Below are 21,644 nucleotides of genomic sequence, written 5' to 3'. Positions count from 1 at the left end.
GAAGCACATCTGTATTGATGCATTCATTTGCTTTGTAAAGAGAAGTTGAGCAGCTGCTCTGTTGCCCTCTGTCACAACATAGCTGTTTGAGTAAAGAATTGGTTTACCATTCCAAACCTCTCCTGATTATTGCATAACACAAGCACAATTCCTCCCTGCCTTCTTCTATAATAATTAAAGTTTATCAGATTCATCACTTTATGTGAGTTATCTCATTTAATTCTCACAATAGTGTAATAAAACGATAGTACTTTGCCTGTTTTTACAATTGAAGAAACTGAGGCTTAGAAAGGTTAAGGATCTCACATAGATCACAGTTCTGTGACCTTGACTTTCACCCAGTCAGCTTTTAGCCTGATAGCCCAGCTTCAGTGCTCATATTCTTAAATATGATATGACTGCTTTACCGCCCCCTCAAAAATGTGAATTTTTACAGGGTCACCTTAAGAGTTTGTGCAGTCCAGAGGTAAGATTATTCTAACATGGGACCCTCTTGTTTCAGTAGCTCTTCCTAAAATATATAATCAGAAAATTGTAAAGTTAACAGAATGTGTCCAGAGGGAAAAGATAAGATGCCTTGAGTTGTTGTGCGGATGCAGACATAGGGGCTTCCTCTAACTTCCCCTTACTATCCATAGGCCCGACAGCTCTGTGTTCCCTCTGACCCTACCCTTATGAAGGCCCAAGGCCACCTTTAGCCTCCACCTTTCTGTGCTCAGGCCATAATCTCTGTCTGTTTTGTCCACTGCTCCTGTCCTCTGTGCTTGTCACTGTTCCTACAGCTACATAGTGGATGTTCCTATTTCCTAAATGTCTTCACATCAAAATAATAGGAAGGTTCATTGTTTTAAGAGGACATATAAAAAGTCCAAGGAGGCAGTGTAGCATCAGTCTCAAGGATGAGTTCTCAAAATTACTGTCTAGGTACAAATCTTAGATCTCTACTCCTTGTGCTACTTTTAGCAAGTGATTTAATCTTTCAGAATCTGTTTGTTCATCTATGCTATAAGAGTTAGTTCGTGTACCTACTGCATAGGATTGTGATGAGGAATATAGGCACATGTAGAGTCCTATTAACAGGTGCCCGGAATATAGTGTGTACATGGCCACTAAATGCCGGCTAATGGTATTATTACCTTTTATTTCAGCAGATATTTATTGAGTCCTTACCAAATATGTGCCTTGCTCTCGCAGTGACCACATTCTAATGTGAAGACACAGCTTAAACAAATTCCTTTAGAAGTAATATATAATTATAAATGGAAATAGGAGCAGTGAAGGAAGTACCTACATTGCTATAATGGGGCATCTGATCAGATAAGGGAAGATCAGGAAAGACTCCCTCATGAAAAAAAGAATTTGAACTGAGGTCTGAAAGATGGGGGCTGTGTAGTGGTGAAGAAGGAAGAGGAAGGATCATCGTCCTCTCAATTGTATGATGCAGCAAATATTAGAAATCCCTTGGTTCTATTCAAATAGATTCATATTATTTAGCATCAACCATATGCTAGTAAGAATTTGACTGTAGCTTATAAATGCTTTTTCAATTAGTTATTTGCCATACATATTTGTTATAAAGACATTTGTTCCATAATCACACTCACTTTAGCATGAGTTATTTGGCTTTTGCTGCACACAGTGAGCACAGGCTTACCAGCGTACACTGAGTTATTTTGATGACATCATGTTTTATTAATTAGTGCTGAGTCAGTTCCCCTCAGTGCTTCTGATTTTTTTAAGCACAGCTACTAGATCCAGTGCTAGTTGAGCATTAAACGTGTATCAAAACTTTTTCTCACAGGATTCAGTAATCCATGAGATTCCATGTATCCTCCCCATCCAACTCATCTCTGTTCAAGATCGCTATTTTGGCACTACGCTCGTGCCCCCTGCTATTCAAGAACCAAATGTAACTCGGAATCTGTAGAAGCAAAGTCCACTGGCTATGTTCCCCACACACCTATGAAAAAGAAGGCTGCTGCTTCTCTGTTAACCTTTTGTTCTGTGTTCACTGGGAGTCCTGCCATAAGGTTTGCATTAGGTCAGCTTTCTGGCTTCTTGGCCAAATAAACAAAAAATAAGAGGAGGTAGGAGTAGGAATATATGGAAAAAATGTCTCTGATACATCTGAGTAGAACTTCTTATAGTCCAGATGGGGTTTGTGAAGTCTCTGAGCTTAGAAATTCTCTTTTTTGGTCAATATCTTCCAGGGGGAAAGAGTTGTCAGATTTTTAAAAGGATTCAAACATTAGTGCCTTGCCTCGGGGGGACAGAAACCAAACCTTGGCTTCTCTGCTTCCAACAGAAAACTAGAGGCAGGTTATGATTTCCCTCTTGCCCAGAACTGAGGCAGTGACTGGTTTTGTATGTCCAAGCCCATCCTCATTACTTTTTGAGACAAGATTGACGTCAGTTTCAAAACTCATGAACGAGAGAGAACCATGAGACCTCCAACGACCTGGGAAGATTTGGATGACAACCTTTAAGTCAGTCATGACCTGTCAGTAAATCTTGAAATTTAACATGATCCACTTTCACATTTACTACTCACTGTCAGAGATTTTGGAAGATTATAAAGGGGAAAGGAGTATGGCTGTCAGCCACCCCTTTTACCTCTTAGTGATGTGCACTGTCATCATCATTGACAATATGTATAATCCCAGGGAAAAAAAAAACATAGCTCCTTTTCTCCTCATGTTTGACTGTTCTCCCCACTGCCTTTATTCCTGTGTATTAGAAATGGTTGACGGACTGGACTGTCTCCAGTCTTGTGGAAAGAAACCAAAACAAATGTTCTCTATGGTGTTATTTAAAAATGGATTGGGATACTATGGATTACTAGGTAGATGGTGTGTACAAAAATCTTTAGCAAGTCATCACCCATAATGCTTTTGAGTTGTGTGAACCAGCTAATGAAAAGATTAGATCAATTGTCTCTCTCCAGGTTGGGAGTTGAGTCAATAAGCTAGATGAAAATTAAACTAGAGCAAGCCTTCACCTGTCAGGATGTAAGCTCACAGGTGTAAAACTTCTTTGAGTTATCAGGATTGGGTAGGCAGATTCTCATTCCTACCTCCCTGAAACTTGTCAAAAATAAGATTTGGAGCTTATGTAAGCTCATTGCAAAACTTAACTTCATTCTGCACTTTCTGAGGGTTCATAATAATTTGAAGCCAATGCCTTCTTTGAATGAAAGAAATGTCTGTTAAAATTGATATATCATAAATATAGTTTTCTTCCCTTTTTCCTTCTTCAGATATTTTCAATCTGATCCCAATCTTTTTCCCCATACAATGAAGATGAATCCCTACTTTGAACCTTAATTGAAACTAGTAGCCTATACTTTATAATAAGAGGTACCCAGAAATAATTCTAGCCTTCTAAAAGAAATTACTCAATTATCATTCATTTTATTAATTGAGCTTTAATAATATTAAATGTAATAATTTGAATGTACTCTTCTCGCCCCAAAATTTAACATTCATCCTCCTATCTCAACCTGAATATTATTCTTAAAAAAAATCGGTAATCTATAGTTTATTTCCCATTTTTAATGTGTTCCACATAAATGAACAGATATGTAGAAAGGAACCCTTTTCCAAAAGAAATGAATTTGATGCTGTGAGAGTAAAAGAAATGGAAGATACCAAGCTGCAAAAAATTAGGCAGGCTCCTCAAGATTTTCTAATTCAAAGGGTTACTACAGAAGTTGCCACAGCAAGGCCTACACAGTGAGGAAAAGAAATACTAGCACTGGATCACGATCGCAGCAAGGAACCTACAAGACTACGAGATTTTTGCCAGGCAAATTTTTCTTAACCTTCATTCTTCTATTATGCCATACATGTTTTAAAGGCAGTTGGTAATTGTATATTAAATGGAAGTGGAAGGCAAATGTTTAATAAATTAAATTGAAAAGGAATTTGATGCAGCAGCCTGTGGGCTAAACCCTTAGACCAAGATGTGATTTTGGCCACCATAATATTTAAAGTTTGGAATTTAAATGGCCTTCAGAAGGGCTTTTGTTTTTTAGTCCAGTTCACTGCAGGGTGAACTTTTCCCAAATCTCCACTACACCTGCTTCACATTCTTATATGACCTCCCTAGCCTTATTTGAATGTGTGATCCCAGACTTATTCTAACCCTCTCAGTAATTCAATTTAGCAAGTTTTGTTTTGAATACTTACTTTGTACCAACTGTACTGGTCAGCTTTAGGGATACTCAAGCAGCAAGACACAGTCCCTGCCCACATGTTTCCCATCATAAAGGAAACACGAATTTGTTGAACTTAGAGTTAGAGGATTGAAACTGGGAGAGGGAGTTAGCAAAGGATTCCCCAAGCCCACCTAGATAAAGAACACTGAGGCCCAGAGACAGTAACATGGGATTAGAACCTGCGCTCATCTCTGAGGTTAGTGTTATTTTCACTTCGTTGTGGATTTTGACAGAGGTAGGAACCCCTTTGAGAAGGACCAAAAGGCAAAAGGGTGTCAGTTCTCTTGGCAGCTCATGCTTTCGAAGGTCTTCTCACCTTACAATTAATGCAGATTAATTAATTATCTGTATCTTCTGGGATCTTTTGAAGAGTAAAATCTTACTCTTCTCTTTCTGCTCCACATGTCTGCCTCTTACTTCCTCTAAAACCATCATCACTTGAAACAGCAGTGTAAAGCTACACATGTTCACTTGATTTACCCACTTGATCAGATTAATTATTTTGTGTTGGAAGTAGAAGATGACATAGGTCCCCGATCCATAAAGACTGAATTCATTAACATGATTCTTTAACAAAGGTTTTGTTTACCAAGGAAACTTGAAGATAGGCATTCAGGTGGCTTACTCATTAGAATTTAAAATTTAAGAATCAAAACAACAACAACTAGATAGCATCATATTTCAGAGCCAACAGTGTCCACTTCATAAGTATCTTTTCATCATATTTTGAAAACAGTGGAAAAAGCATAGGTTTGAATCCATAAACGTAAGTTTAAATTATTGTTTTACAACTTAACTAGCTTTGAACAAGCCATAAATTTCTGTGTTTTGATGGGAAGGGCTGTTATAAAATGCTGGTAGTACTAACTCCATTCTCATAGTCTGGTTGTAAAATTTAACTTTATCATTGCATAATAGAAGTTAGAAAGGCAGAGTAGAAAGAATCCTCACTCATTTCCACCATTTTTTATTAAAAATTACTGTAATGAAACTACCTGGGTATTTTAGCAGTATTTCCTGTTTACTTTCCAGTTCCAAACTCCCAATTTTTGTTGGCATTTCTCCATTTTCATTGGCACAGAGATTTGAAGAGTCAAAGATGTTGGCCTTCCCTTGCTCTCATAGAATTTGCATTTCATATTCTGATTGAGTGAACTTTCTTTGACCTCTTAAAACACTAAGTGCATGGTAGGTAGTCTCGGAGTGTTATTTTTGGAAAGACTGCTTTGGATATTCCCAGGGGATTAACAGTCCATTGCTTAAGCATTTCAAGTCACTCGGGTCACAGTGCCATTTCATGGAAGATAAAACACCGTCTCCTCTACCCACACACAAGTCACAGTAACTGGAAATTTCACAGTTAGGATTCCTTGGATTTTTACAATTTCTCACTCTTCTCTTGATGATATGACTGGTGAACCTGGATTTCAGATAGTCCCATTTCACCTTCGCAAGGTAAGCGTGTGATGTTGTTAAGTTATTGAGGGCTTTGAGTTGTTTTTCTGTATGTGACTATAGACTATCACAAGGTCATCTCTCCAGAGTATATTACTACTGTGAAGAAGGTTGCAGGAAGGGAAGCAGCAAGCCTAAACCAAACTTAGAATTAACTGATTATTATGTAAAAATAAGGCCCTCTCTTCAGGGTTTAATACAATAGATTTTAAGCAAAATGAACTCTATTAACCAAGCATGTTTCTTTCCTTGTCATGAAAAATGTTAGGATAGACATAGGAAGAGGGGAAAGCAAACTTCTTAATCTAAAACATTTAACACGATGGTTGTTAGAACCATCATCACATGGGTCAGTCTGGAAAATAATTCAAGACAGCAGGGAAGTCCATTTGTCAACCAACAGAACAGCTGATTCAGTTGGTGTACAAACTGCCCTCATTCACAGAATCATTTGGAGAAGGCTCTGGGATGTTAGTGCAAATAAATCAGTCCATCTCAAAATGTCAGCACTTGTTTCTTGATTGATAAGCACAATAACTCCAGAGAAAGCATGATTTCCAGAGTAGACAGTTGAATTGGAAGCAGGAGACTTCTTTGTTGGCATTGGCCTGCTTAATAGAGCCTCTTCAAAAAACTTTGTCAGGAATGGACTTGGGAGTTAAAGCTAGACTAGAAAGCAGATGGTAGGGAGCCTCCTACTGAAGCAAGGCCTGCAGCATAGCTCCTTGTAAAGGCAATTTATCTGCAGAGAATGGCAGCTTATTCACCAGTCTACCTCTTCCCTCTCCTGCCTTTCATTTACTTTTGCTTCCTCCTCTCTCTTGTTTCAACTACTAACAACAAAATTCCCATAGCCCCTTGAATAGGCAAAAATGCCCAGACAGAATAATTTGATAAATATTTTTCTACATTTTCCAGGGCAACAGAGATTGCCACATAGTCCTTCTGATTGGTTAAAGGGAAATTGTCTTTCGTTAATGTCCTAATGGGAAAAAAAAAAAAAGAAGAAGAAGAAAGAGGAAAGTTTACTGATTTCTCTTGTGTCTCCACTGCTCAAGTGAAGAGAAAAATAATTAGGAAATCCATTTGGGCAAGTCTAAAAGGGCTGGTGTGGAAACTCGATTTTAAGGATTAGCTAATTTCATGTGACCATTACTTTGCCTTCCATTTGCTAAAATTGAGTCCCCTAAATATAGCCTGGTACAGAGAAGGCACACCAAGACAGAACTCATAATTGAGGAAAGTCTTGAGAATGCAGTTCTTTAGTTTGGTAATTGGGAACAGAAACCTTGGAACAAACAGGTTAAATGCCAACTCCATTACTTACTGTGTAACTCCGGGCAAATTGCTAACTATCCCTAATTCTCAACCTCCTCATTTTTGGAATTGGAGTATTAATAATCCTGTTTATAGGATTTTCAAGATCAGCATTAAATAGGATAGTTGTTTAGAACCTTTAATACAATGCCTGCCTCCAGTAAATACTCAATTAATGGAAGCTGCATAATTTGTTCTCTGTCTATGAAAGCTGCTTTTCAGCTTGGTGGTGTGGACTGTGGTCAGTCTCCAGCTTGTGTATTACTTTTCTGGCCTCTGCTCCTCCTTTATTTGAAGTCATTCTGTCCAATAGACTAGCAGTTTTCCAAGCGTGGACACCAAGCCAGCATCCCAGCATCACCTGGGAACTTGTTAGAAATGCAGATTACTGAGATTCATTCCAGGTTTACTCACTCGGGAGTCCTGGGAGTCGAGACCAGACCTGTTTTAACAAGGCCTCCAGAGTAGTGTGATATGTATTCAAGTGTGGGAAGCACTGTAATAGACCATCCCTCACCAAACCAGTACCTGAGTCAGGCTTCCCTGATTGATTTTAAGACAGGCTGGAGGCAGCATGGAATATTATTGTATTAAGATAAGCATCAACGACCCAGAATTGTTACAATGTTCTACGACTTATTTGTCATAAGATTTTAGGTAATTCAGTTCATTTTTCTGAACTTCAGTTTCCTGCCCTGTCAAATGGGACTCTATCCTGTTCTGCTGCTGTTCTGCTGTGTATAGTAGGCCTCCAAAAAAAGTAAAAATTAAAAATAGAAAGTACCTTATGAAAGCAGATATTTCAAAGGGGAAAAAGGAATGATAATTGCTATTGAATTTCACATCCAGATGTGTAAAGTCATTTTTTTCTTTTATATAAACAGTAAAAGAGATTATAATTCAATAAACTTATGGGTAGTTTATCTGCAGGCTTTCTCCACTTTTACCCTTTAAAACACATGTCAAAAATGTCAAAAACCCTGTCAATCTCCTGTACCTTTGCTCTTGACCTTGTAATTTTGCACCCAACACAGCTCACAACTTTTGAAGTGAAAAGAAGAACAATAAACAAGACAAGGGAAAGAAAGGGAAATGAAGCCAGTTTAGCAGTCAGCCACTAAAATTCAGCAGCAGCTAAGTTCTTCAGGTCCTAGCCTAAAACATTGAAACCCAACACTGTTCTGCATACTGAAGATGGTATTATTGTAATAGATTTTCCTAGTTAAAAGATAATTTGAATTTTACAAATTTTTTATTATAAATTAAATACCTCTAATTTCTGTCCTGCCCTACCTATACTGTCTTGTAGAGTTGTTGAGATATTTAAATGAGATGAATTATATCTGTTAGGATTCTTTGGAATGCAAATAACAGAAAAACTAAGTAATACTGGCTTAAGAAAGAAAGAGAGAAGGGAGCAGGTGAGAAAGATGAATAAGAATGAAGAGGAAGAGGAGGAAGAGGGAGGGAGGGAGAGAGAAAAAGAGGAAGGGACAGGGAAAGGAGGGAAGATAATATACTGTCTTGCTTAGTATCAGCAAGTCAGGTATCCAGATATAGACACAAAGCACTAATAGGTCATGGGCTCTTTATTTTAGTGTTGGCTTCTTTCCAAATTAGGATCTGCTCTTACAGTTGAACCATCTCTCAGTAGATTCTGTTAATTTGAGGCCACTCACTTCTAGGTGCAGATCCAGGGGGAATATTTGAGAGTTTTTACTCTGCTATTCCCATCTGAAGGCATGCCATTGGCTCAGAAAAGGTCATGTGCCCACCACTGAGCCAATTATGGTGTCAGACTGGCTCTGATTGGCCTACACCCACAGCAGACACCCAGAAACTGAGAAAGGGGAAGTGGTGGTTTCCCAGACGGAAAGGGGAGTGCCTGGTGCTTGATGAACAGGCAAAGCACAGATGTCTATTCTCTTTACTTGCAAGTGCTGCAGTTAGCAGGACTCTGAAATTTAGTGACATATTTAACTCTAGACACTCTTATCCACCCCTCATTAAGGAAATTTTTGTAAGCACGCCATGCCCCTCCAGTTGACTGCTCCTACCATGCACTGAGAATGCCTTATTTTATGAGCTATGGAATGCTACAGGGATTAGCTGGGCACCTGCTATGCCTCAGCATGAAAAAGTGTAAAAATAGCTGATTCTCCTTCTTGCTCTGCCACCTATTCAGTACGCAAACTGGTACTAAGTTTCTTAACCTCTCTGTGTCTTATATTCCACACACGAGATCAGTGCCTGCCCCACAGAGATACTGGGATAACTGAAAGAGGTCAATATGTAAAATGGTTTGTTATGGCTTCTAGTTGTACTCACCAAGTTCCCTTCTCTAGGGTTAGAAAAGAGCATACGATATGGAAGTAGCACTGTGGGAAATACAGTTTACAGATGTCAGGTACCTGAGCATGCTGCTGTAGCAAGAGACCTGTATAAATAAACGCAGAAGCCTTAGAGCAGGGAAGGAACTCAAGAGGTGGTCCCGGAAGTTCCAGTCTTTAGGCTGGTGTTGCAAAGTTAAACCCATCTTACTGATGACTCACAAAGAGGTGAGTGAGTTACTGAGAGTTCACAAAATTAATTCCATTAATCAATATTTACTTATTGAGCATCTGCTATGTGCCAGGTGCCATGCCAGATGTTTGGGGATACAATAATAAGTGAGGCAGATTTTGTGTCTCTCTTCATCAAGAAGTATAGTATGGTGGGGAAGACAGAAATAAAGTAAATGATATAGGCACGGGCAGAGACTTCATGACTAAAACACCAAAAGCAATGGCGACAAAAACCAAAATCGACAAATGGGATCTAATTAAATGAAAGAGCTTCTGCACAGCAAAAGAAACTTTCATCAGAGTGAACAGGCAACCTACAGAATGGGAGAAAATGTTGGTAATCTATTCATCTGACAAATGGCTAATATCCAGAATCTATAAGGAACTTAAACAAATTTACAGGAAAAAAACAACTCCATCAAAAGGTGGATAAAGGATATGAACAGAGACTTCTCAAAAGAAGACATTTATACAGCCAACAAACATGAAAAAAAGCTCATCATCACTGGTCATTAGAGGAATGTGAATCAAAACCACAATGAGACACCATCTCACGCCGGTTAGAATGGCAATCATTAAAAAGTCAGGAAACAACAGATGCTGGAGAGGATGCAGAGAAATAGGAACACTTTTACACTGTTGGTGAGAGTGTAAATTAGTTCAACCACTGTGGAAGACAGTGTGATGATTCTTCAAGGATCTACAGCCAGGAATACCATTTGACCCAACAATCCCATTACCGGGCATATGCCCAAAAAATATAAATCATTCTACTATAAAGACACATGCATGCATATGTTTATTGCTGCACTATTCACAATAGCAAAGAATTGGAACCAACTCAAATGCCAATCAATGATAGACTTGATAAAGAAAATGTGATACATACATACCATGGAATATTATACAGCCATAAAAAAGGATGAGTTCGCCATGTCCCTTGCAATGACATGGATGAAGCTGGAAACCTTTCATCTCAGCAAACTAACATAGGAATAGAAAACCAAACACTGCATGTTCTCACTCGTAAGTGGGAGTTGAACAATGAGAACACAGGGAAGGGAGCATCACACACCAAGGCCTGTCAGTGGGTTGGGGAGTAGGGGAGGGATAGCATTAGGAGAAATACCTAATGTAGATGAGGGGTTGATGGGTACAGCAAACCACCATGGCACATGTATACCTATGTAACAAACGTGCACATTCTGCACATGTATCCCAGAACTTAATGTATAATAATAAAAATTAAAATAAGCAGTCTATTTTAAGTTGAAGTATTCTAATGATATGAAAGACACTAAGGAGTAGCTGCACTTCATAAATTGATACAGGTGTTTAATACACTCCACATTCCCTACCCCACCACCCTCCCACTTCAGTCTGTGAAGATCTCCAGTAAGTCTGAGATGATTTTTACCTACAGAAAGTTCATCACTCATACATATACACCACAAGAGCAAACATACTTAATTTTCTTTTAGGTATAATTATTTGTGGGTTTTTTGCCATGTCAGTGGAACCAGTAAGTAAATAAACTTCATCTATGGCTTGTCATAATAATCAACTTTGCCTGGTGCTTTAGTTTTTCCAAGTTTTTCTTCACATATATTATTTCAGTTAGTCTTCCCGAATCCTATTCTTAGTCCACGGAAGAAACTAGATTCAAAGGATTAGGTAATTTTTTTCCAGGTCAAAAATAACAAATAGAAGAGTCACAACTACAGTCTTTTGACTCTGACTCCAACCCCAGTATTCTTTTCGGAGACTTATTCGCACTAGAATGCAGCAGCAATTCCGTCTTTCTCACCACTGTATCTGTGATACTTGGCATAGGACCAAACACATATTGGATGTTCAATCAATTTTTTTTTAATTCATGAATTAAAAAAATACGTAACTAATAGAACTTTATGGATTACCTAATTCAACTCTTAAATTTGGATAGTGAAACAGAAACCCACTAAGGTTAAATCAATAACTCAAAAATAATTTGTTTTAAGCTTTAAGCAAGTTTCCCTTAATAGTAACCCATAGCTGCCAATAGTTTTTATTATGATCGTTATTGCTATTTTATAGTTTGAACTCAGCCAGGTCTGGTGTCAACTTGTAACTCTCCTTATTATAATTGCTCAATAGAGAAGCAAATATCCCAGTGGTTAAAGAAGGGAAATTTCTGAACATCATGCATAGTGGCCAAAGAAATTGTGCAAATTAAGTTATTTTCCAAGTCACTAAAGGAACAGTTAACAACCCAGAGAAGAAGAGAAAACAAGCATACTGTTGAAATAACAGTGAAGGATGGGTGTCCCATTTCCATCAGGTTTACTTTCCTTAAGTGTTGGAAAGGACTCCCCACTCCCAGCATTTGGACTGTAATGGTCAACATTTCAATTCCAGCTCCATCATTTAGTAACTATGTGGCTTTGAGAAATTTGGTGAAGGCTCTCACCTATAACCTCTGGGAAAAAATGCCGTTTCCAAGGTATGTTGTGAGCATTCAGTGAATCAGTTGCTGCAAAGCACTGGTACTTAACAGAAACCTTTAAATGTTGCTTCCTTCTGTAGGTCAAGGAAGTCCTCATTAAAGCCATTACCTGACCCTTCCTTGGCAGATCTTTTATAACATTTATTCAGCTTTGTTTCCAAATCATATAAACTTTTACAATTCATTTTAATAATATATTTGTTTAGTATTTCCTCTAAGCAAAATGATACCATAAAGTAAACATGCAGAATGTCTGATCAGTAGGCAGAGATTAATTGGTCAATTATTATGTTCCAACGTATTTTATAGCTTTTATTTCTCAAAAGATTTTAGATTTGAATTTATAATACATGGCCATTAAACCACAGTTGAAAGTTAATTGTTAATATATAATCTTAGCAACATTCTTTTTTACCTTCTGCATAATTCATGAAGCTTAGAGCATTGTATCTTCCAATTAAGTGTTTGGTTATATGCCTTGTTTCCATATATCATCAGAGCCTATCACTGGCCATTTTTTTCCTTATAATTTCAGAAACTTTACTGGTAATTGGTATATCTTGATTATCCACCAAAATAAATATACTCTCTTGTTAATAAAAACTTGTTCCGTCTAGGTTTTATTATCTGTAGCATTTGAGGCCTCTTAAAAATAAGGCATACAAATCTTCCCTTCTTAACACAAGAAAGAACGTTATATAATAATTTAATGTTTGGAAATCATGATATCTATTTATCCTTTGCTTCTAGCTTTGCAAGAAGAAATTATCCAAGAGAGATGAATTGACTATCTGCATAGCCAACTAATTGTACTCCTGAGGCCCAGAATTCAATTGAGCACAGTCAGCTGCAGGCTTGTTGCTTCCTCTCTAATCCTATCCTCTTCCCTTTCCTCTTCTCAGTCCTCCCCAACAACGGTGGATCTGGCTGTTATGCTCCTACTTTTGAATTCCTTCTTATTCTGAATACTGTGGTTACTTTGATGAGTCACATAGGTCCTCCTGCATTTGTATTCTTCAGCACTATTTCTTTACCCTGTTTATATGGACATCACAAATTTAAGGTGACATCTCATAACGGGGAGTTTTAAGAAACATCAATTAGATGAAATTGTACCCAAAAAAATGCCTGACATAAATGGCAAGTACTTGATAGTTACCCACTATTTTTAGTTCTGGTTTTATTATTAATTCATCTATAATTAGGCTACTTTTGTGAGCACAATTCAGTAATTAGTTTCCTAACACTGTTGCATGCCTAGCACAGTTTAATTTGTATGTGTTCATATCAAGACTATAAATTCTTCAAAAGGTGCCATGTCTTTGATTTCTCTGCACACCCTAAGAAGAACTAATGAAAATGATACTAGCAACAGTCTGTTATATAATTACATCATTACAGCAATCCTCTAGGGTTGGATTATTATATCATTTAATAAATGGAGAAACTGAACCTCAAATAGCTTTAGTGGTAGAGTCTCAATTCAGACTCTGGTAATGTAATCGCAAAGGAAGCTCTCTTTACCACTATTATAAATCCCTTAAGCGCCGATCATAGTGCCTTGCCTAGTAAGCACCTGTAAAGCTTCTTTGTTCTGATTGTCTTTTGGATTCTTCTCCCTTGCAGATGGACCCCCATGAGAACATCTTACTGAGCACTCTCGAGATAAAAAATGAAATGGCCACATCTGAGGCTGTGATGGGACTTGGAGACCCCAGAAGCACAATGCTAGCCTATGATGCCTCCAGCATCCAGTACCGGAAAGCCGGGTTGCCCAGACATAGTTTTGGCCGAAATGCTCTGGAACGACATGTGGCACAAAAGAAAAGTCGCCTGAGGAGACGCGCCTCCCAACTGAAAATCACCATCCCTGACTTGACTGATGTCAATGCCATAGATCGGTGGTCCCGCATATTCTTCCCAGTGGTTTTTTCCTTCTTCAACATCGTCTATTGGCTTTATTATGTGAACTAAAACATGGCCTCCCACTGGAAGCAAGGACTAGATTCCTCCTCAAACCAGTTGTACAGCCTGATGTAGGACTTGGAAAACACATCAATCCAGGACAAAAGTGATGCTAAAATACCTTAGTTGCTGGCCTATCCTGTGGTCCATTTCATACCATTTGGGTTGCTTCTGCTAAGTAACGAATACACTAAGGTCCTTGTGGTTTTCCAGTTAAAACGCAAGTGATTTGTACACATGGTGGCAAGACAGCCTGAGTGCTCCATGTTGTCTGTTTAGTGTGCAGCCTACTCAGAGGGGAATAATTTGGAAGATATTCTTAGAAGACTCAATAGCATTGTCAGTCATTTGGTCATAACCAGATACTCCTCATCTTCCTTTTTAAGGTTGGCATGCTGTTGAGATGGCATTGTGCTTATGAAACATTATCTGTAATGCCATGCAAACACATTACTTGAAGATGATCTATGCTTTTCTTACTAAGATGACAATGGTGTCATGGGAAGGTTATTCCCACCGGTTTCTAAAAGATTCTGTTGTGATTGGAGCAGGCTAGGGGAATCAAGACAGAGACTCAGGAAACTGATTTGGCCAGTCTCTTAGCTTGAGCACAGAGGATCAACTATGACGTCTTTCATTTTGGCATTTAGAGATGAGGAGACTTCTGAACATTATCGTGCATGGTGGCCGAGGAAATTTTTGCTGAACAGCTATTTCCTAGGTGGTTAAAGTAAGAGTTAACAGCACAGAGTAGAGTAGAAAATCAGAAATGACGGTTGTAACAAAAATCAAGCAAGCAAGCAAGCATGACCCTTATCAGTTCCACACAGCATCTGGTCTACACGTACTGTGTCTAGTGGCAAAGGGTGAGTAAGAGAGATTGTTTTTCCAACATCACAATCTTTTGACAGCATACCTAAAGAGATTTTTATAGTTTAATCAAAGATAACCATGAAATACAAAAGTTAGAGAAATGAGAATTGTCTTAGATACTCAGGTTAGATTCAGAGTCATTCAAATATACAAATACAGAGCACAAACTAGCAAACAGATTGTCTTTCTCAGAAGAAGTTGGCTGTCCCTGCAATTTTTGTCCCTGAAATTTTATTTCTGAATATAATAGGGTATTTCAAGAGAAGGATTTGTTCATTGCTTTAAAGGATTCATGGTCCTCTCCAGCTTTCTTTTTTTTTTTTGCTTCCAAAATTCTGATTATATTCTTAGGAGACTGGCAAAGTAAGGCTTTGGAGAGATTGAGTGAACTATATTTTCTTATGTGCAATGAAATTCACCATTGTATTTTTCAGCGCAAATAATGTTTCAAAGAGTATGAACACACAGAGAGTTAACTTGTGGGTTCATTTGTTTTGGGCTTGATTTTCTTAAGAGTGCTTTCATTGTATATGTTGCAATCTGCTTAATCAAGGAAAATATGAAAACTAGTGGAAAATAACAACAAAGCCACACAAACAGGATAAATGATATGAGCCTCAGGTGATATTGCAGAAAAATATATAACTGTTAATCAGGCAGGCATGATGTATTTTTTTTCTATTTTTAAATTATGCCATTGTGCTTCTTTCTACAGTAATTGGACATATGCATTCATATGTTAGACAAGAAAGGGAATAAGCTAATATGTCTTCCTTCTGTCAATATGAGGCTCTTGTTTTGCTTTTCATATAGAAAATAGTGAATTGCTAAATTTTCCTTAAAGTTTAATTTGATTGAACTTTTTATTGGAGGATGACTTTGCTATTTCTATTTTTAAAACAAAGAAACCTCTTCTTTTTAGAGTAACATCCCTAATTGTGCATAGCAGCCAGTATCCTCCTGTAGATAATGTATGTTTTCTTGGTTTCTTGTTTCCTTCATGATTCAGCAACTTGGAATATGATGGAGTACTATTGCCCTTGCATTCCAGCTGTCCAAGAACAACAACAAACCTTTATCTTTCAGATTTCTGAATTTGCCCCAAAATGGGAGGGTATTTTTTTCCACCCATGTAGGAAACCTTGGCCCTTATGTTTTGATTACAGAATCTTGAGCACCTCTGAATATCATCTCTGGGCAGAATCTGACCAATATTCTTCGTATAGGCTCAGAGTAGAGATTCCTCGTGTTTCTCCAGGGACATACTTTCTCCTAGGCAATCATTTTGGGGCATCACACTAAGTAAAGTGCCTACCCCTTGTCAACAGGGGGTAAAGTTTGACTAAAAAACATCAGGAAGGAACATATTGATAACTCAGGGGCACAACTCCAAAATGCCATTCTGAAAAGGCTCTTCTAGAGTCAACTCAGAGCCCAAGTGTACAAGTGGGCTCCTATGTGCAATGACTATACAAGCCATAAAAATCTTTGATATTGCCGTTTATGATTACAACTAAATTTTAGATGTCCAAGGAAGTCAACAGAACAATCCAGATCAAAGTGCATCTTTGCAGCTTGAGCCTCAAAAGCATAAAAACAGGAATTCATTTCTGCTCTCAGTGATACAAGAAATGAGGCAAAGGAAAAAAGATGGGACCTTAGAAGCAATGCCCTAGAGTAAAAAGCGTACATTGGCACTCAGTAACCACAGAGATAGAAACAACTGACTCATCCTCTCCAGAAATAACAGTAGATGTAGAATTTATTCTTCAATATATGTTTCGTTGAATTGAAATGCAGTCATCAAATGCGAGGAGGGGTGCTAGACCTGATAAATCTAGGAAGACCAGTCAGCTTGGTAGCCACTTGTTAAGCTAAAGGACCACAAAGGTGTGTTTAGTAGTTCTGATACGGGATTACTGTCAGTTTATACATATGTATAGATTTTCTTTTAATTATAAACAGCCAGATAGCCAGCAATTAAGGTGTTTTTTCATCTTTGTGAAATTCATGGACAAATTCTGACTCTAAAATGCACAGTCTACATGAAATCTTTGATCACAATCTGTATATATATATATATTGTACATGACTGCTAGTAGGTATGAAATGCATTTCAGAATTGAAAACTCATGCAACATAACCATGTGTTTGCATAAGGAATGTTAAAATTCTTTCTACTGCAATTTATTAACAGGGGAAAAGATTCAAGCAGTGCCATCTAGACCTTTTCTCTTCTCATTTCTTCAAAAGCAGTGCTAAGTAAAATAATAATAATAAAAATGGTTTATGAACCAAAAGACTTTACATTCTAGCATTAGGAACACACACACAAAAATCTGTCAGCTTACAAAAGCACAACACATAAAGAAAGAGCAGTGGAATGCGTAATGGGGAAATGAATCGTGTTTATTTAAAGCAAGACCTGCATTAAATTGGCAACTAAGATAATTTCCATCTTCTATAGGTAACTGTGTTCCAGTTTAATGATTACCTTCATACTCAACAAGAAAAATGGCAAAGCAACATCAACAAAACAGGTCTTACAACATATCTACGTGTATATATGTGTATATATAGATCCATATAAACATACATACATATATATGCATTCATATGTTGGAAAACACAAGGAATAAGCTAATATGTTTTGTTTCCTTCATTAAAGCAGTATATGAGTATTTTTAATTTGGCAAACAAAAATCGACATACTGAAATAAGTAACACAGGGTACTAAGCATTTCTCTATCAGCAAATCAATGCCTACAGTTTTTATGAACCATTGCACAGTTTAACTCCACGATAGTACTGTACCCCAGAACATCAGAAGTTAAGTAGTTGTCACATTGCTTATCCAATTGCTCTCTTTTTCAAAGAAACAAATAACATTGTCCATTGGTGATTCAAAAACAAACATGTCTTAAGAAAGTGAAAAATGATAAAAATTCCTCCAAAGAGGAAGAAAAAAAAACTAAACCCCACCATGTTGGTTAGGGCAAAATACTAAGTATTCACAACTGTAGCAATCATGCCATTTGGCTAAATGTACAGAGTACATGTAATGTGAGCAACCATAACTTTCACTGAGCGTGTGTAAATATTAAAACAGATTTCTTAAATATTTTTAACTTCTAATTTGTATTTTATGGTAAGGCAATGTGCTAATTCTGTTTATGGCTTAAGTTGATGTGTTATAATATGTAAATAATTAAACATGCTGTAAATGAATAGTCAATAGATACAAACAATTGTTTAGTTTTTTTCTTAATTTTTATTTATTTTTTACTAAGTACGGTTACTGCAGTGCCCCCAGCAGAGTAATTTAAACACCCTTTTGCATAATGGTTTGGGAATCCCAGACAGAAGGGTTTCAATTTGCTATCACACACACAGTCACACACAGTCACACACACACACTCAAACACACATAATCTTTTGCTTATGCACTCTGTCTCTCTCCCCGTCTATGGGAAACACTCTACTGTTTATGTAGTCAATGTAACAAACAAGAGATAGCCTTTGAAATGGCAATTGGGAAAAGCAAAAATGATCATTGATTACTTAATAGAGTTTTTTATATGTCAGAGTTCAAGAAACCAAAGTTTGCAACTTAAATCTCAGTTTTCAAAGAGTAGAAGTTTGTATAGATGGCACTACAGAAAATAAAAAAGTTTATTCACACCAGCTCCAGAAATGTGTTACAGACAATACATACTAGAAGGCTTTTTTTTTAATAATAGTATTTTGTCCTTAGGTAGTGTTGTTCGTTTCAACCAAAGACTCCAGAATTACTGAAAAACAAAAAAAAGAAAGAAAAAATATGAGATAATGGGGGGAAAAAGGACACTGCTTCACACCAAAGGTTTAAAAAATGTATTTTCCAAATGCACTAGGAACATTGTAAAAAACAGAAAGGAGTGAACAGAATGCTAATGAAGATCCTGCCCTAAAGAAATCCATTCAAAAAAGAAAGAAAGAAAGAAAGAAAAAGCAGGACTCTTAAAAAGCTATTAAGTTTTTCGAAGTTGAAGTAGAATATTTCTGTAGATATATTCAAAATTCTGACATCAAATTTTAATTTGTTTAAATAAGTTTTATTTGTGGTGAAGATCAATTGATTCAAATGATGAAAAACAAAACTGTATGTCCTTTGAGTTCCCAAACCAAATGTCACTGCCCTGTCACATCCTCTAATCTGATGCCCGTGTGTGTCGTTGAGCCATTTGAAGCAAGTTGACAGTTCCATCAGTTTGTTTTTTTCTTTTTTTTTTTTGGTTGTATAATTTAAGTTCAACCATGGTCATTTTAAACATAATTAAACAAAGTTGCCTATAGTTTAATTTAAATCTCACAACATTTTTAATTTATTTTGCATGGGTGTTTAAATAGTTCTGTTATGAGTATTGTCCCTGCACAGTTCTAAATTGTCCTTTTATAAAAAAAAAAAAAAGGTGGTATTCTAGTTTCTTCACAATGTAGTGATTATCAGCCTTACTAATTACCTTGTAGCCTTTCTTAATATGCACATAATGCACATTTTCCAATGGCTAGAAAAATGCAAAACACAGTGGATATCATTGCATCTATTTTCATGTCTTTCTAAAAACAAGACTACTAAAATCTCTGGGATACATGAGATAGTTAAAAAATGAGGATTATAAATGAATAGCACATAAGAATTATTTTCTTGAATTTAAACTTATTGCAGCCAGTTTCAGCATGTAAATATATAATAATGTTGGCTAGTGTGTAATTCTTGAACTAAGAAATATAAATAAAAATAAAAAGAGTGTGTGTGTGGTTTTATTGTGTTCAGAATATTTCTTGTTTGAACTGTTAGTATGAGTTATATTGTAGAATGATGGCTTTTGTGAAATGCAATAAGAAGCCTGGGAACTTGGGACCTACTGTCAGGCAAACTTGAATTTGAGCATTGATTTGCCAATTCCAAGGCATAATTGTGTAGTGACAACCTGCCTCTCAGTTTTCTTATCCATAAAGCAAAGACATGATTTTATCTTTTTCACAGGGTAGTTGTGAAGGTGAAATGAAATAACCCCAAAGAAGACCTTAGCACAGTACTAGCTATGTGGTGAGTGGTCTACAAAGAGTAGATGCTATTGTATTTTATTATCATCATTCCAGAAGATCCTGCATATATCTCACAAATGCTATTATCAGATCTAAAACTTCACCAAAATTAGTAAATATTCCCTAAGTTTAGATATTTTACGTTAAGGATAACTCGTTAAAAATTTGGCTTTAATCATGAAAACAAAGGATAAACATGAGGTGTTCATTTATTTAACATTCAACATATATTTGCTGAAGACATTAGGTAATCACTTCTTAAAAATTGTCATTTAATTCTTACCATATTCCTGAAAGTACAAGAAACTTGAGCTCGGGAAGAATAAGTCCCTTTCCCACAAGAGAGAGAAAGCCTGGATTTCTACCTAGGCTGGACTCCCCATCATTAAAACTGGGGAACAGGTTTATCCAATTCTCATTCTTTTAGGAGAAACATTTCCCAAAAGACATGTGCCAAGAGGCTGCCATCTGCCAGAGTGTGCGCTAATACTGGAAAAAACAGTGGCGAACACAAAAGTCCCTGCTCTCTTGAATTATGTGGCACCTCTCAAAAGCAGGGAAACTCTCCTGACTCCAGCGAATCATTTGGTGACAAACCTAGTGTTTTTCACTCCTAGTGACTTTGGAATGCCCAAACAGCACGTTGGTAGTCTCTGCTAACTTGAGAGAGAGCCCTATCAGAACACGATTGTCCAATAAAGTCACCGACTAAGAAGAGTTATGGTCGAGGAGTAGTATAAGCTACATAAAAGACCCACCTCTAAAATGGGTAAGACTCAGTTCTCAGGTTATGTTGTAAATGGTAAAACCTAGGAATATTAAATTCCTACATCTGTGCTTGACATCCCACATGGTAAGTTTCAGTATTTCTTTTCAGCAGAGAGAATACATGTAAGCTCACATACATGCACGTGCTCATGTAATTGGTGGTGGTGTGTTGGGGTGTTAGTGTGTTTGCACGTGAGTGTGCCTATGAGCCTATGTAGGCAGGGGAAGATGGGAGGACTAGTAGGAAATGTTACCAGTGATGGGGTTCACAGTTTACAATTTACCTCAGAAAGGGAAAGTCTCCAGATATTGTCCCCCCAAAAAACTGGCCAGTTGGTGTTGGGATAATTTCCCCCTCCGTATCCAAAAGCTATACTTTCTTAAAGTGGACCCTTTAGATACCCTTGCTCTGTTCTGAAACTTGTTCTAATTCTGAAATGTTACATGCCATTTGTCATGCAGAATATTTCTTTGAGCCATGAAATTCACCTCCCAGAATAATACCAGTTTAATGGAGAAAATTTTCATAAATTCATGAATGTTCCCTAAAATCTCTGCGACAGAGCAATAGCCAATGTTCAAATCCTCTCTCATCCTCTACAGCATAGCACCACCATCCCACTACGTGGATTAGAACCAAGAATAATCTTGGGATGACAAGTCCCAAAACAATTGGCCCTTTTATCAGTGTATTGATTTGTGTGTGTTCTAGTCTTTTCTCCTCTTTTGTTTCAAATAAGCTAGCTAGGTCATTAGTATTGATTATGTATTTGTTTTTGCACTTCAGAAATTTTAATGGGAAAGAAAAGAGAAGCCGCTGAGACATGCAGATGAAGCTTAGCACTCAGGAAAGTGCAAGGATAAGGGTAAGAGTGAAAGGAGAAGGGGAGCAGTTTCTCAGAGACTGGGA

The 21,644-nt window shown here is 37.2% G+C and overlaps 1 protein-coding gene across 2 annotated transcripts in view; it reads left to right on the top strand.

The window, feature by feature from the left end:
- The window catches only part of GABRB2 (gamma-aminobutyric acid type A receptor subunit beta2), a 260,765-nt gene extending 242,954 nt beyond the window's left edge, over nt 1-17,811 (top strand). Inside the window, exon 9 of one of the 2 annotated variants that reach the window (XM_015141351.3) lies at nt 13,664-17,811. In XM_015141351.3, the coding sequence (XP_014996837.1) occupies nt 13,664-14,011 (348 nt within the window). In that variant the 3' untranslated portion in view covers nt 14,012-17,811. The remainder of the gene's footprint in view (nt 1-13,663) is intronic. The other variant, NM_001168328.1, reaches the window with a different exon arrangement.
- The last annotated feature ends 3,833 nt before the right edge of the window (nt 17,812-21,644 follow it).

The sequence above is a fragment of the Macaca mulatta genome, chromosome 6 (genome assembly GCF_049350105.2).
Source record: "Macaca mulatta isolate MMU2019108-1 chromosome 6, T2T-MMU8v2.0, whole genome shotgun sequence".
Classification (NCBI taxonomy): Eukaryota; Metazoa; Chordata; class Mammalia; order Primates; family Cercopithecidae; genus Macaca; species Macaca mulatta.
The sequence above is the reverse complement of the archived record's forward strand: the minus strand, read 5'-3'. Positions and strand labels throughout refer to the sequence as shown.